Consider the following 17,036-nt stretch of genomic DNA (forward strand, 5'->3'; position numbering starts at 1 on the left):
TTAGTGATAATTTAAATGGTAAAAGTCTTTAATCTTAAAAGACTGTGGAGAAGTAAATAGAAGTTTCATTCCAAAGTACAAGCTAATGTCTCATCTCAAGTTATATTCTTTTTTACCTCCTTTAAAATGCAATTACCTGTTATTACAAAAGAAATAAAGATAAACGAGTCATGGCATCATTGTCTAAGTTTTAACTCTGTAAAAATAATGCTGCTTTTTGTACAAGTAATTAACTAATTTTTAACTGCTAGAATCAAAATCAATTTTATTTTTTTTACAAAACTAGAAAATCAAAATAATTTATACTCTAAAACCATAATTTAAAACAAGGGAAATAAGGCAATGAAATTTTCAGTTGAAGGTCCAGTTACCACTAGAACATTAGACATACGTAAAGTAAACCCTTAGTCCAAATTTATTTTGACTGAGCTATCAGGGTGAGTGCAGATTTGTGCTCTTGTTCTAACAAAGATGGAGAATTAAAACATTTCTAAAATTGAATCCACAACAAGTAGGTAGATGTCATTATTAAACAAACCCAAATGAGAAGTAGTAAGAGTTGAACAACAAATCAAGAAAGCAAAGGACCAACAACTAATCATAGCGTAATTGGACCATAAACGACACACACATCAACATTATTCCATGCCATATATTATTCAGAGATCTTGCTCAGCATCTTAGTCAAGTTTATACACCCTCCTCAACAATCACAACCTAAGCAACAACACCCAGGGAACTGAAGAAGCCAATCAAGGAACATGGAAACTTTCACAGAAATATCATCATGCAAGAAAAGAGGGCTCCTCAGCCAATTGAAGAGCCTTGTGAGATTAGGATTCAGAGAAAAATATCTTATTCCGTAACAGCTAAGCTTTTTAGAGGATTCTTCCAAATCAATATGTTGCTTCTTCTTTCACTATGAACAGCACCCCACAAAAGAAAGTCTCAAGACTTTTCCCCTCTCTGATCATCGTCTAGTAAACAAAGAAACAACACATATTTCAGATTACAAATATTCATTATTATGAAACCAGTATATTAAAAATGCAGGGTCAAAGAGGGAGTGAGGAGAGAAGACTCACTTCATTGACTAGGAAAAGCCTGAAATAGTTCAACACCATCATGCTCCATGAAAACTAAATGATTGTGACAAGCTGCAAATTTGGAGTAGGTTAGCAGCAGAATGACGATGCTGTAACATCCAGCTGCAATCATTCTCAACCACCTTGATAAGAAATCGTATCAGACAATTATTCATAGCAAATATAGTAAAGTAATAGGATACAAACTAAAAGGGTGTTATTATATAAACAAAGTAAGTTCATTAAAGCAAGAACTAACCTCTTAACGCCATTGAATTGTTCACACAGGATAATGTCCTCCTGTCCACATGGAATGGAGGGGAGGATGAAACTGCTGACTTCCGTTCATAAGTTGCTGTGGCTGCTGCAGTTGTTCCTGCAATTTCAGACGATCAAAGGCAAGTAGATCCTCCCATCCATTCTGCTTCTCTACAGGAGGAAACTGCTGCTGCTGCTGCTTTGTAACTGCTTGCTTTCCAGGAAAAGGGAAATGTGTGTTCATCATAGAGCCTAAGTTGTTGTAATGAGCACTCGAATGTATTGGATAATTAATAGATTGATTAAGACCTAAGGCTCCCATTGACAATGGTGGCTGATAGCCATCCAACCAACTATAATCATCCATTAGTGGATGATGATTTCCAGCAGCAGCCACATTTGTCCCAGATATAATCTCATTTGCTAATTTTGGAGGAACAGAACCAAAGCCGGGTGGAGGACCATGGTGTCGAACAGGTCGCTTCACTGGACTTTTTCTCATACTAGAAGGCAATGCAGCAGTCGAGGTAATTACAGCTGAAGTGGTCGGATTAACATCAGGAAATGGGACAGAACCCCTGCTGCTATAATGTACGTTACTCACGTTACCGTTGGTAGATTGTTGGAACTGAGTCGGAAACATAGAAGGGTTGGAGAAGGCCATAGTCTCTTGCACCCCAGGCTTCATGATGACCTTATCCAAAGAGTTTGTAACCTCCAAGTCACTGACAAGAGACGTTGGCTGGTTCATTGACCATATTGAGGACTCTAATTTAGTTGGATGCGAATTTTGCATGATAGGCAAACTGGAAACAAACCCAGCCTGTGGACGAGAACCAATTTCTTCAGCCAATAACAAACCCTTGTAATACTTGGAATCACCAAGGAAAGCATTCCCCCCACCGTCCACACCATTTTGAATGGTTGTCTTAGAAGGAACAATATCACTTCTATTCTCATTTATAGCAGGCCTGAAAACAATAACCTCGTCATCTTCATCCTCTTCATCCATAAGTATTTGGGCAGTAGGTTGCACAACTTCTTTGAAAGTAGCTTCAGTATATACTTCTTGATTCCTAGCAATTGGTTGAGGACTGCCCAATCTTGAGCTAGGCATGAGATCTTCTGAAGTTTGAGGATTTGTGCCAATGGTGAATTTCTTAAGTTGTAAATCAAAAGCAAATGTCTTATGGTCAACTTTAACAACATTCGACAATGCCTTTCCTGCCGCTAAGATCCTTTTGACTCGGGCAATTTTCTCTTTCCTGCTGTCTCCTCCAAAAGAGTGTTTCCTGGAAAAATCAAGTATGGCTTGTGCTGGTTGAAGGGGCAAAAAGCCTCTCAACTCGACATCTTCACACAAAGCAAGACGGGTTTCATTATCTCCTTCCTTGTATTTATTTGTCTTGGAAAAACAACTATCGTCTTCATCATCCATATCCACCATACCGGCAGACAACTTATTTAAAAAGGAGACACAATGATTCCAGAAAACTGATCTTGCAGACGCTTGCTTTTTGTCCAGGTCACTACTTGCCGCAACATCAGGACAAGAAGCCAACCATTCCACATAAACTAGGATGCCAGGTAGAAGGCAACTCGAACAAGGATCAAGCAGTTGTGTGCATCTATTTAACACATGCCCCAGTAACTCAAAAACTGCAGTAAGTGCATTCTGAAGCAAAACAGTCCGTTGCAAAATATCTGCGTAGGTCTGCCCTTCACCCTCCCGAGTAACATTATGCACAGTTGATATAAGAATGGAAACAAGACGAATAATAAAGCCTTCGTTCTCAGAAGTATCTACGCCAAAATCCAGCACCTCTTCTGCACCAGTTGAAAGAAGTTTGTTCAGATCATTGCTGACTTCTGAGAGAACTTCAGGGAATGTCTCCAAACTGAAAAGGATAGAATTCATAATTATTAAACTGAGTGAAGATTGTCCAGAGATTTACTTGTTATTCATTTCAATGTAATACCTTGTTCGGGTAAACAGGATACCGTTTAGACGCACGAAACGCGTAGTGAAGGTTTTACATATTTCACGGGAACATGTCCCCTTCTCTTTAGAAATACTAGCATCAGCTTTGACATTGGCATTGGGTTTCATTTCCATTTTCACTTTTCCTTTATTAGTCCTTCGAATAGGCGATCCATTGGTGACAGTCTTGCCATTTGCAAGCAGCTGAGAATAATTCTGACGATTCTGTCGAAAGAAGATATGAAATTCAATAAAAGACGAGAGAAACCAAGAACAACATTTTTTATTGAAGAACTATAAAGCACAAACAGGATATTAAACTGCAACAGATGATTCCATACATCTAGTACAGCCACAAAGAAAAGAAAAAAAGAAAAACTAAAAAACTACCAATGCATTTCACAAATCATTGGATAGAAACAATGTGTAGCAAGCTTCTTAATCAAGAAGGTAGATAAGCCTTTCTAAAATACATCATGCTTCCTCGGAAAGGACAAGATGGCTGTTTGGTGCTAGTAACTTAAAAGAAATGGCGAAAGGTAAAGAAAGACACAAGGCAAACTATCCCAGAACATTCAAACAAATTATTTTGACCACGGATGGTTTTACATTTTAGCTATGCAAATACAAGGACTTTGTAATGAACTTGTCAGAAAAATCCATGAGGTATTCACTTGAAAATGGAATAATAACATATACTCACATGACTAACGAAGTTTTAATTTCAAACTACAACATCAAATCCCTATTCCTTGAATAAAATAAGTAAAAAGAGGCGTCGTAAATTAATAATATGAATATTTGGAACTACCCGGTATACACACACATATACCATACTATACAGCAATACCTTCTCAAAGGCAACAATTAGATTCTCCCTCGCAGTTGTAAAGGGAAAATCCACTGTTAGACTCCGGAAATAACGATAAACAGCAAGCAACTCATCTCCAGAATATGTAGCCAATATAGCAAGCTGCAAAAAGACATTTGTGAATGACAAGGACAACACAAAATTGTATAATAAGCCACAAACAGATAAATGCAATAAAAGGGTACATATAGCATTTCTACAACTAATCGAAATAAATACCTGGTGGTGAGGATTTCCACTTGATGGCAAGATAGATAATGCTTGTAAGTAATAGCTGGAAGCAGCGGCATAATCTCGAGCTTTACAATCACTCTCTCCATATAGTCCTTTGTAACGTGCAAGGTCACCCAAGTATATCAAACAACGGTGACATGAAATTATGCCTTTTTTCATTTCAGCAGATCTCTTCCTATCTTTTTCAATGGAACTTGAATTCTCAGATTCATCAGAAAAGACACCAAGAGGAAGACCATATTTTGATCGAATTTTAAGAATCAAATCATGATAAAATCCAGTAGCCTCTGAAAGGAATGTTTTAAATTGCACACGGATTTTAGCTGTGCGGTCAGGTCGTGGTGGGACCTTTACTCCCTGGGATGTGGTAGAAGCATTGGAAGCTTGTGCAGCATTAATATGGGCTCTAAATTCCTCGATACGGCGATAGTGCAAGTGCCATAGAGCATATTCAATGTTCTTCTGTTCAGAAAATGCATGATCCTCCAAAATTATAGCCTCATAATTCTCGCGCATTTGTTGCCATGAATTTGGATCAGAGGGGACTTTCGCTTGTGCTGACCTGCGGCGCTTATTCTCCAACTCAACATTCTGTAACAATGATCAACGTTAATGCTTACACAAGGCAATGCTCAAACATACAGAAAAAATAAAATAATACTTTAATATAATCTTCAAGTACGTACTTTTTCAAAAATATAAGCTTGTATTAATATGAATTGTTGCAAAATGTGACCTCAACTCTTACAAACAATAGAAAAGTGTAAGAAAATGAAAAATATTTAAGGAAAAGAAGGGAGATATCACATGGACAAAGAGATTCCAAGGATGAAAGCAACATACAAGCAAGCACAAAAATAATGCAGAGTTAATTAATCATACAGCTGACAAGAAATTAAGGGAAATTAGTATACCATACAACTAAAAGACCATCCAAATTGGTTGATATATGGATAAACACCACTTCAAACCCAAGAATTAGTGGACAGAGATCATTTTCCAAGTGATATGCCAAGGATTTAAAAGTTATCAACCCCAAAAAAATTGTTTCCCAATTAGAACACTCAACAAATACTCTATTGAAATTACCTTATCATATAAACGTTGAGCAATCTCCGATGCAGAAGAATCAGACATTTTTTCCATATGTACCGCCATCACTCGCCAACCATGTCAGTGACAAGCCTAGAAAGAAAACAGAGTGGAATTGCCAACCATGTCAGTGACAAGCCTAGAAAGAAAACAGAGTGGAATTAAATATAAAGAATACTCGTTTTATCACCTCAAACATAAAGATGAGGATGAGTTCAGTTACATCGATTATGAAAAAAAAAACTTATGTCAAAGAAGTAAAATAAGCTTCATATATTTAAAGTTATATTCACATGAAAGAAAACAGCCAAAAGTAACATTAGTAATCAGGTTAACCGGGTACTTTAATTGGAATAGAACAGCTCAAAATAGATAATCATGAAGTAATAATACATGAGTTTCAGCTGCACCCAATACCCATCTCTTGATCTTCCTAATCACAAAGCCATGATCTAATATTTTACGATTGTTAATATAAGTGAGCACTCCTTTGATTTCTTCAGCAAATATATAAACAACTTCCCATTCTGAAGAAACAAGACTATTTTTCCGAACAACTTAAGAAAAATGTCATGGAAACCAGTTGAACCCAGAGCATACATACGCATGTTGAAACTAAAGATTTAGGTTTTCTACAAAACCCTAGACTAACTAACTACTAACTTGATAAACACCCCAACTCCAATTACAATAAAAAAGAAAAGTAAGCTCGCTTAACCTAATTAAAGATATGATCGGTCAAGATACATGAATCAATCGGACGAATCTAATACAATCGGAATGACCGAAACCACAAGAAACCCATCGGAGGCGGAAAAGATCGATTTACCCTAATACGATCAAGCTAAGAAGATAAGTAAATTCTTGTTAAAACAAAAAAAGACGATAAAATAGAGACGAACAAGAGAACGTAAGATAAAGATGGTTGATTTAATAAGAATGAAAGACAGGAACTTACACAGAATCAGATCTAAAGCCTTGTAATAAATATTCTCTCTCCGTTTGTATCTATATCAGCGTCACTCGGCGCAGAGAAACCCGATGGATTCGATATTCTCTTGGTTCCTGAGAATGATTCATTGGTTACGACTCTGATTTGATTTGATAGGAGAATATATATATATATATATATACACACGTAAATATAATTAGAGAATGAAAATTAGGGCTTTTTCTCTTGAGTTCAATTTTTGCGATACCTACCTTCGCCTCCTTCTCTTGACTTCTTGGTGTTAGGAGGAGTCCCTTTACCAAGTCTTTCTGGATATCTCTATCTATATTATGACCAAAACTTTATATATATATATATATATATTAATCAAAATTATAAGTTTTTAATAAATATTTATTAAAAATATATATTTGATATGAAATGTGTAATATAACCATGTCACAAACAAGTTATTATTATGTCCGTGTTTATTCATTAAATGTAAAGAAGCAATGAAATAATTAAATATTTTATCTTTTATTTAATAAATATAAACATTATTATTTTTTCTAATTATTATACTAGGCTATATGTGTTATCTCATAATGAGTCAGTTTTTTTTATATGAATACCGTGTTTTTAATGATTTAAAATGGAACTATTCTTTTTTTCCAAATATACATATAAATATTTAGAGAAAGAAGAGAGAATTTGGAAAGGAATAACTCAAAATTTAATTAGTTAAAATAATAAAAATAAAAATTATTTCTCTTATTTCTCCTTAGACTTTTTCTTCTCAAATATTTATTTGTTTTCTTTTATTAAATCTGAAAAAAATAATATATATAATATTTGTTGGAAAAAGAAAAAAAAAAGAATGATGATACGATTTTGAGTAGGTAATAATTTTTTGATACAAAATTTTAAAAGGTGTTATATATAAATAAAATAAAAAATAATATTTTTGTTAATAAATGGAGTAATATAATCTATAAAAGATTGTAAAGAAATAAATATAATAATATAAATGATGTTTAATTTATTTATGGTATTCACATAATCTAAACATTTTTTATTTCAACCATACAATTCAAAAAGTTGTTTGGAAATGTACTAATACAACAGCCAAAATTAGTAATTTCCTCTAAAGTTGTTACTTTTTATATTAAAAGGTTTGGACTAATTTTGTTAAATTATTTTAGTATTTTTATATCACTTTATTTGATTATTTTAACTTGGAATATTTTTATTGTATTTTTCATAAAAGTAAATAACAAAATATATATATTCTCTTAACAAATATATAAACATTAAAATAGGAATTGTGTTTAGTTATAAAAAAAAATAAGATATTTTTAGTCGCTATTATTAATGACAGTTAAAAATTACTCTAAGCTAATTGATCTGAACCATTTCTTGCTTTAATAGGATGAATTGGAAAAAACTTGAAAGTTAGTTAGGCTCAAAATAGAGATTGTAATTTTTTATTTTTATTTTTTGTCTCGCTCCTATCACATCCCAAATGCATAAATTTACAATAATATCACTATATATTTTATATTATTATATGAATAAATAACTTAATTTTACAATTTTTAAGATAAAAATAAAGTGAAAATCTAACCAATTAAACTAATCAAAACATACATCAAAATAAGTGAATTCTAGCATCATTAATAAATAAATAAATAAATAAATATCTCTGTATCACTAAATTAAAATTTAATCAAATATTTCAAACTTTTATCTTCTCCACGATTTTCTTTTCTAATTTTAATCCATAAAAAATAGAACTTATCTTCTTCTCGACTATTCAAAGTAAGTTATTAAAAGAAAAAAATTATATAATTTTAAAAATAACATGGAAAATTTTTAGCATTAAAAAAAATCCCACAAAATTATATTCACCTCATGATTATGCATTATTTAGGGTTTTATTTATTTTGAATTAACTTAAACTAAATTAGGCAATTTATTTTCAAACTAGATGTAATATCTTATTACACTACACAGGTGCATTTACTGATTTACAACATTTCGAATGAATTTCAATCCTACTTAATATATACTATTTAACAAGCATGTTTTATTTAGTAATAATTCTAAGTTATTTTCCTTAGTTTTGAATTTAAATAATAAAAATTGAGTGTAGAATCCAAATTAAATAGTTTAAAAACTATCCAACTTTCATTAATTATTAATTATTTATTTTTTTTAAATTTAAAATACTTTACTATTCAATGGTCATCTTTCTTAATTTTACCATAATGTTTTAATGAGATTGAACGTGATATTTTCCTTAAATAAGAATGAAGAGATTTAAAAATACATACCAACTAGATAATCTAGATCAATCTTGTTGCCCCTAGCAAAAACATGCATGAGTCAGTTCACGGAGTATGTATTCGGAGAGTTCAATTCTCGACAGTTAACTCTTGACCATCCGTTAGAAACCAAATTCTCGACAGTTAACTCTTGACCTTCCGTTAGAAAACAACGTCGACGAAGACAAAGGCGTAACACACTTTCTGCAATGGAATTATAATTTTCCATGAATTTTCCACTTTTTACTTAAAATTGAGATTTACTTCTTTATTTTATTGATGATGACGAAACAAAATGATTTATTTGTTCTAATTTTTTCCTCCTTTCCTACCTTTGAAATGCTTTTGGACACTTTAGATAATTGGTCGAGTTTAATCAAACAATAAATTATATAAAACTTTCCATACTTGAGTAAAAGTTAAATATGTATTTAATTTATTATAATGAAATTTTCACATTAAATTAGTTACAATATTTTTCATAATAAAATATGAATCATATTCTTTTTTCATACAAATAAGTCAATATAAATACAAAATGTTTTAAAAAATTCATAATTTTTGATACATCAATGTTGAATATGCGTTAATACGAGAAACAATAAGGATTAACGACATTTAATTCAATCTAATCAGACATACGCTCCTTAATGTAATATTCATTATATTTTGTAAAATCATTGAATCAATTTTAATTTTAAAAGATTGGATTTGGTTTATTACCTGATTTATTTTTATTATTGAATTCAACCACTTTTCCTTTAACTGCTTTATATTGAGATTTGAACTTTGGCTTTTACGGTTTGACCGTTTTTTCCCGTCCGGTTTACTATAGCTTGACCGATTTTATTTTCTTGCTTACTAAGACGCTTATTCTATCTCACCATTTCACATCTAAAATTATGCTGGCAAATAGTAACCGCCGGCTAAATTCATGCACCGCCGGCTCTTCGTCGGCGGCCTATCAAGTTCCTCTCCGGCGTCTACCTCGTTCCGCCGTTCAAATCCGTATACTTCATCGGGATGTAGTAAATCGGCGGTTGCGATTCTCCCTGCAATCAGTGAGGCGAGGGGCGGAGGTGATCCCGGTGGCTGATTGCTGCGGCAGTAGGGAGAGAAGAGGAGGAGCGATGTGGATGGCCGCCGCTGTTGGGGATTGTACATCGGTGAGCGATCTGGAGGAGGAGAATCGAGGAGGCGATGCGACGGCGGAGGATGAGAATGATGACGAGGCGTTGGGAAGTTCAAGTGAGTCCGCAGAAGTAGGGAGGGATCAGACGACTGAAGTGATGATTGCAGCTGTTGTAACAATAGTGCTAGGTGTAGGTAATCGGGTCCTGTATAAATTAGCATTGGTTCCTTTGAAGCAGTATCCCTTTTTCTTGGCTCAACTTGCTACCTTCGGGTAAGTCTCCAGACTTGTTATCTTAAGGAAAAAATACATTTGAAATAAATAAACTCTATATGTCACTTTCATGAATTTATAGTATTACTATTTAGCTAGTGATATTTATTTTAAATTTCTTCAAGTCTTTCATGGAGGATATTGTTTTAAATGGACTTTGTTAATCTCCTACCTAGAGTGTTACCATTATTATTATTATTTTCTTCATAGCTTCAACCTTGTAGTTCAAATATTGCTGAATGTTAATCTTTCATCACCAATCTTGTTGAGGAAACTAGTGAGCCCACTGGAAAACAATGTTTTTTAAAATAGATTTGTAGTTGTGGCTAGATTCCAGTGAGAACTTGTTAATTTTTCTTAGAAACATATGCATTTCTGCTTTGTAAAATGTGTGATTTGATGAGACGCCAGTTTCATTTGTTAAATGAATTTTGATTGTAGGTGTGGCTGAATCAATGAGAAACCTATACATTTTCTTATGGTTAAAAATTGTGACTGGGTGAGATCACAAGTTAGATTTTTAGTGGGATCAACCAGGGTTCTATTTCATTCAAGTGGCCTACATTCCTAACGATAAATGAGCTGAAAATATATCCAACTCATTTTGAATATATCAAAGGGGCTTAATGGATATTGATTCAAACCCTAGATGTTATACATCAAGAATGATTAAGCTTTGTTCACTTGACATGTTATGAGTACTCTGAATTACCCACAAGGATCATGTTATGAGTACTCTCAAGGAATTTCTTGCTTGAAAATTCACTGAGATTCTAAATGGCTTAGACTTGCTTCACCTTGAGATCAACACAATTTATTGGTACCTCTTATGAATGCAAAATTATTCTTTTGCATAAACAAGCTTATTGGATATTGGCTTTCATTGTATGCATGAAATATTAGTAAAAATGCATAATGCTTCAGATTTGATGAATGTAACTTAGTTTGTTGGTTTCCACGTGCTTCTTTTTTCAGATATGTCCTTGTATACTTCTCTATCTTGTATCTTCGCTATAAGGCTGGCATTGTCACTAATGAAATGCTTTCCTTGCCAAAAGCTCCATATGTTGCTGTTGGTCTATTTGAAGCTCTTGCTGCTGCTTCTGGAATGGCAGCTGGAGGTACTAGTAATATATGTTATTTATTTATTCAAAAATATTTTTATTACCCCTAAAATAATCTGCAGAAACTTGCTATAATCTTAAGCTGTCTGTTGGCAATGCTGGCGTAGGTTTCATAGTTGCACCAGTTATCTTTTTCTTTTTTATAAAAAAAGGTTTATGCATTTAATGAAAATGACAGTCGTTTAACAACAACGACCAAAACATGATATGAGTGGAAAGAGAGAGAAAACAAAGATACTCACTTAGTAAAAAACAGACATGTGAGACCAAAATTAAACAAATCATAGGGCCAAACACAAAAACTTATCTTGTGAGATGTTCCTCCAACATGGTGATCAGGTCTTTCTGCACCATTATTCATCCAGAATCTGATCATTGAGCCGTTACCAACCACAAACTTAGAATGAGATCAAAATTCTCTTCAGAGCACAGAAATTTGTACCAAGTTATCTATTCAATCGTATTTGTATTATTCATTAGACAGGTGTACTACAGTTCAGACCCATGGAGTGTGTGTTACTTAACAATATTCTGTTCCTTTTTTAGGTTCATATACATTAGTAATACATTTCAAAAAAGTATGCAATTAATTAATAACTATAGTAATGTTGCGAGTGTAACTTTTGTTAGCAAGACTAACTCGAGAATTCCTTTTCCTTAACAGCCATGCTTCCCGGTGCAGCAATCACTGTCTTGTCTCAGGTGAAAATGATGGATTTTTTAATGATTCTCTTTCATCTTTTCCATTTGCTTAAATCTTTTTGTAAAAAAAATTACTACTGTTTTATCAAGTAATCTCAGTTGCCATGTTCCTGACCACATTCAACTAGGAGTATTATTATATTTGGATGTTTGGTCACCTACCCAAAACTTTTGAGTGTGCAAATTTACGTAACATGTAATGATCAGATCTAGTATAGTCTAGAATTTGCACAATTGCATTTTTTAATTTATACAAATCAAATCAATGACCTAATACTTTAAAATACGCCTCACTTGAACCTAGAAGTATCAAATGCTTAATTATTATTGGATGTCCATTAATTGAATGAAGTTGTTTTGATCTCCTTGATGCAGTGTATCTTAAGCAAGGAAAGTTCTTTAAATCTGTTCACCCATTCTGGGACTCTTTTAGGATCACCAACGTCTTGGATTCCCAATACCATATATGTTAATAATAAAAACATAACGGACACTGAGGTCAAAGATCAGTGTTCTTGAATGAGTTTTTGAAGATAATGGTATAACTAGCATACATCAGTTCTTGAAGGAGTTTTTCATGCATAACTTTGAGCCAAATCTGTCCATATATCATCCTATGTGAACCGAATTTGATAGTTCACCTTGTTATTCTTTGCAGAGCTTTCTAGTTTGGCAACTTCTCCTGTCATATTTGTTCCTTGGGAGAAGATATCGATTCAATCAGTTGTTAGGATGCTTTCTGGTAGCTGCAGGCGTTATTGTAACAGTAGCAAGGTATGGTAATACATGCTCTTATAAAAAAGTGCCAAAATTTTCACAGCATATGTTTCTTTGACAGATATCTTGCTGTGAATAAGAAGATAGCTGGGATATTGTATAGGAATCACTTTGACTCACGGATCAACCACCTTAGACATCTGTGTCAACATATTTTTGATTTTACAAGCATTTTTCAGTATCACTAATGCTAGAACTTCAAAATAGATTCTATTGCTTACACGTGTCATTTTCTGTTTACTAAAAAATATAGCTGTCATCATTTCATGAACTATCGCATTTTTTGTTTACATGAATTTGTGTGGTTATAGCTCTAGTGAATGATGTACCCCTGGTTTTTAGATCACAAGAGACACATATAGCTTGTTTGATTTTTTTTTTTTTAAAACTAAACTGATCTTTTCGCAAAAAAAAAAAATATTGTTCGGTGGAAAAATGAGTTATTTGGGTTAAATGAATAAAATATCCTCTGTATTTAATATTTTAAAGTGATAAAATAATAAGGGTATTTTAGTTATTTATTTGAATGACTTGATTGTTGGTGTGATAAAGGGTTATTTGGATCATCAAACAAGGCCTTAGTGGCACACCAATAATTACATACTTTGTCAAGTTTCGTTTGATTAAGGTCTTGAATTTTGGCTAATTTTCTCATGTTAGTTTCGCAGTGGATCTAGTGCAGGTTCTTTGATCCAAGGTGGCACCTTTTGGAGTCTCTTGATGATAGTTTCTTTTTTGCTTCAAGCTGCTGATACGGTGTTGAAGGTTTGTTACTTACTGTACAATTTGTTATCTTTCTTTTCGGCTTTATCACTTATTGGTAACGACAACTGTTTTTCCTTTTTATTCCCTCTTAAATGTAGGAAGTAATCTTCTTGAGTGCTGCTCGGCAACTTAAAGTAAGTAACTAATTGGTTTCTTATATCCAAGTTTACCATATTTCCGGATTCATAATCACCTAATGAATTTAAGACTAGAAACCAATCATGTCTTTCTACCATCATATTCTTTAATGTAAAAGTGCAATTATATCCATTGTGTACATGTCTTATGATAAAGATAGTTTAATTCTCTTTTATTAACTACAGGGAGGATCAGTGGATCTATTTGTTGTGAATTCCCATGGATCTGCTTTTCAGGTATCTAGCCTTGTTAGATCCTGAAAAGTGTATTGCTATTATGTTCAACCTAAGGCAGTCAAACTAACTTTGTACAGGCACTTTTTATATGCCTCCTCCTACCACTTTTATCAAATCTGTGGGGAATCCCATTTAGTCAATTACCAAGCTATCTTAAAGCTGGCGCAGGCTGCTTTCTCAATAATGGCGTTGCAAATGGTAAGTGCGTCGACTTCCCAATTATATATTCTCAATAGAAAAATAGAGAAAACAAAAAATCAGCCCCATTTGGAAATACTTTTTATTTTTGTTTCTGGACAGATGCAGAAACATTTGAAAAACTAAACTTAGTTAGTGACAAATTTAGAAATTTATTTATGTTTCTATATCTGGATCTAATGCATGCTAGCAAATATATGTAGGCAAAATGAATGAAAATATCAGTGTATGAAAATAAATGAAATGTACTATTATTGTGGCAGGATGTAATGGTGCTCCTCTTCTGCCTTTGCTATTTGTCGTTGTAAACATGGGTTTCAACATATCCTTGTTGCATCTGCTCAAGATCTCTTCAGCAGTGTATTCTTGCCTTGCATCCACCATTTCAGGTTAGTTATTCGTCTCATTTGTTCCTGCATGTCAGAACCGACAATTTTCTCATTAAGGAGTGAAAATATAGGGAAAATATATATATTATATCATCAACTTGCATTTATGACATTTTTGTTTCTTAGGTATAGGATAGAGTTTTTAAAACTAAAAACCTGATTATGAGCTTATTTGGAGATTAGAGTTTATACCCCACCCCCACAAAAAAAGAAAATGGTTGTATCTCGGTCCATATGTAGTTTTCGCCAATTTATTTTCAGAAACAAGATATTTTTCATTTGGTAAAAGTATGGTTTGATCAGATCGCGTGCAGTTTTGATCCACAATATTTTTTGTTTTTCCATTTCTTCGATGTTAAGCTAGATTTAGGGCGTATAACCAAAATTCGAGTGAGTTAGATGAGAATTACATATGGATTTTCTTCATAGTACTGAAGTGGTCCTACTTGTACCTATTTATACTGAATTTTGCAACATGATATGAAATTATTCTTATGGTTAAGAAAAAGTTAGCCTCTGTGTAATGGTGAATAACATCGTGTACTAATCATGTAATATTTTGTTTGTTTATCTGACAGTGCCGATCTCGGTGTTCCTCTTTACACTGCCATTGCCATACTTGGGGGTTGGTTCTTCCCTACCGCCAGGATTTCTGGCAGGTGCATTAGTCCTTGTCTTGGGTATGCTTATATATACTTGGACACCTTCTTCAACCACTGGCGATACTACTCTATCAGAACCATGTTGTACCTAGGACTAGGAGGAGCTTCAACCCAATGAAGATGTTTTCAAAGTTTTGGAAAAATCTTCCCTTTTGGGAGGGAACTAGGGTTGGCCTTTGTGATTTACATCATTCCTAATATTTTCCATCAAAGAAGGTTTGGTGTGATCCATACATAAGATTCGGAGAATCTGGAGCCATACTTGAATTTGATCAATTTGAGAAAGATGGAAAGGAATGAAAGAACTCGTTGAATTGAATTGTTCTTAATGCGGAAAACATCAATGTTGCAGTTGATAATCTGGTTTCTATCTCAAATCCTATATACCTAAATGCCTAAAAATCAATTGAAATTGTACCAGTTTGATATTTGAAAACTCATTATAAAATTTTAGTTCGAATTAAATAATAAAGAGTAAATAACTAGTCAATTTTATAGTAATAAAATGTGTCAAATGATTTATTAAGAATTGAATGACTTGTCTGATGAGGTTGAAGGGTGAAAATATTCAAACAAACAAAAATACTCAATCATTGATAGAAAATCTAACGTTGACATAATTTAAATTGGAAGATAAACTAAAGTGAAATAGATAGAAAGGTTTAGGGTGAGTTTTATTTGGCTTATAATTGCAGATAATCATAATAAATTATTATAATAATTTTAATTCATTATGCTAGTTCAAGTTCAAATGGTAAGTCAATGACTAAATTTATTTTAAATATTTATAAATAAAATTATGAGTTAATACATTAAAGGCTTATTTAGATTTGAGTTAAAATTATAATATTGTTTATTTAAAAATAATGATTGATTGTGATTTTGAAAAAGTATATAATATTTTTGATAAAAAAAACTTAAAATGTATGAGTAAAAATAAAATTAAAATAAAAAATATTTTAATATTTTATTTAATAAATTAAATGATTTAATAAGAATAAAGAGTACACAACTATTTTTTTTTAGATTAAAATCAACCTAATACTTTTAAACCTCTATTCAATAGCTTTAAAATATAATTAGGTTAAAGAAATGTATAATTTTTATTTACTTAGATGATATATTTCAATCATTAATGATAAGCTAGATCTAATTTTTTCAAAAACAAAAATTATTATAATTAATTTAATTAAAATAAATTATACTAATTTTTATATTGCTGTTTAGACTTATTGTTTCAACTTTTAATCTCTAATTGAAGTAGTTTTTCACTTAAATGAGGTCAAACTTTGTATTCTCTAGAATCTTTTGTAGTTTTTATTAGATGAGGTCGACTCTAAAAGATCAAACATTTGTATTACTATAACACAGTATATGTTATTTTTTAATTAAATTTATGTAAATTAAAAAAAAAATACTTCATTTTAAACACAAATAAGTTTAAATTAGTAAACTGGACATAAATTTATATTGTTCCAACATTATGTAAAAAGTAAATACCAATTTTATTTTTTAAATTTTTTCTCAAATCTTTTTTATATCCTACATTTTTTTTAGTCATGGTTGGACAAATTAAGACATATAGAAAATATGAAAGTAACATTTTTATTTACCAACATGATAAATTAATTTTAAAAATAAAAATAATATTAGAATAAAAAAGACAGACTGTTTTGTTATTTAAAAAAAAAAATCTCAATTTACTAAAATTGTCATATTCAATCAAATATAACATAATTAAAGATGATATTTTATTTTTCGTAAATTAATTTAGTTATAGTAAATTAGTGGAGATTAATTTATCTTGCTAAAATGAGTCAAAATATCGTGAGAGAGGAGGGATAACTTTATCAACAACCAGATA

The 17,036-nt window shown here is 32.1% G+C and overlaps 2 protein-coding genes across 3 annotated transcripts; one reads left to right on the forward strand and one right to left on the reverse strand.

The window, feature by feature from the left end:
- Positions 1-474: 474 nt before the first annotated feature.
- Positions 475-6,771, reverse strand: LOC124932534 (nonsense-mediated mRNA decay factor SMG7-like). Of its 2 annotated transcripts, XM_047473184.1 has the most exons (9): positions 6,725-6,771; positions 6,480-6,586; positions 5,519-5,614; positions 4,415-5,020; positions 4,175-4,297; positions 3,323-3,549; positions 1,345-3,241; positions 1,086-1,228; positions 475-977 (listed from the first exon to the last, which is right to left on the reverse strand). In XM_047473184.1, the coding sequence occupies exons 3-7, from the start codon at positions 5,585-5,587 to the stop codon at positions 1,366-1,368; spliced, it is 2,901 nt and encodes a 966-aa protein (XP_047329140.1). In that variant the 5' UTR covers positions 5,588-5,614; positions 6,480-6,586; positions 6,725-6,771; the 3' UTR covers positions 475-977; positions 1,086-1,228; positions 1,345-1,365. The 2 variants fall into 2 exon arrangements, with proteins under 2 accessions (XP_047329140.1, XP_047329139.1); XM_047473183.1 differs by lacking the exon at positions 6,725-6,771 and having other exon boundaries at positions 1,086-1,208; positions 6,480-6,651.
- A 2,904-nt stretch (positions 6,772-9,675) lies between these two features.
- Positions 9,676-15,698, forward strand: LOC124932962 (protein CLT1, chloroplastic). The gene is made up of 10 exons (XM_047473681.1): positions 9,676-10,181; positions 11,157-11,302; positions 11,970-12,007; positions 12,666-12,781; positions 13,453-13,549; positions 13,648-13,683; positions 13,873-13,923; positions 14,001-14,121; positions 14,385-14,510; positions 15,089-15,698. Exons 1-10 carry the CDS (start codon positions 9,679-9,681, stop codon positions 15,262-15,264), a joined length of 1,410 nt encoding a protein of 469 aa, XP_047329637.1. The 5' UTR covers positions 9,676-9,678; the 3' UTR covers positions 15,265-15,698.
- Positions 15,699-17,036: the final 1,338 nt, after the last annotated feature.

This window comes from Impatiens glandulifera, chromosome 3 (genome assembly GCF_907164915.1).
Source record: "Impatiens glandulifera chromosome 3, dImpGla2.1, whole genome shotgun sequence".
Taxonomy (NCBI): Eukaryota; Viridiplantae; Streptophyta; class Magnoliopsida; order Ericales; family Balsaminaceae; genus Impatiens; species Impatiens glandulifera.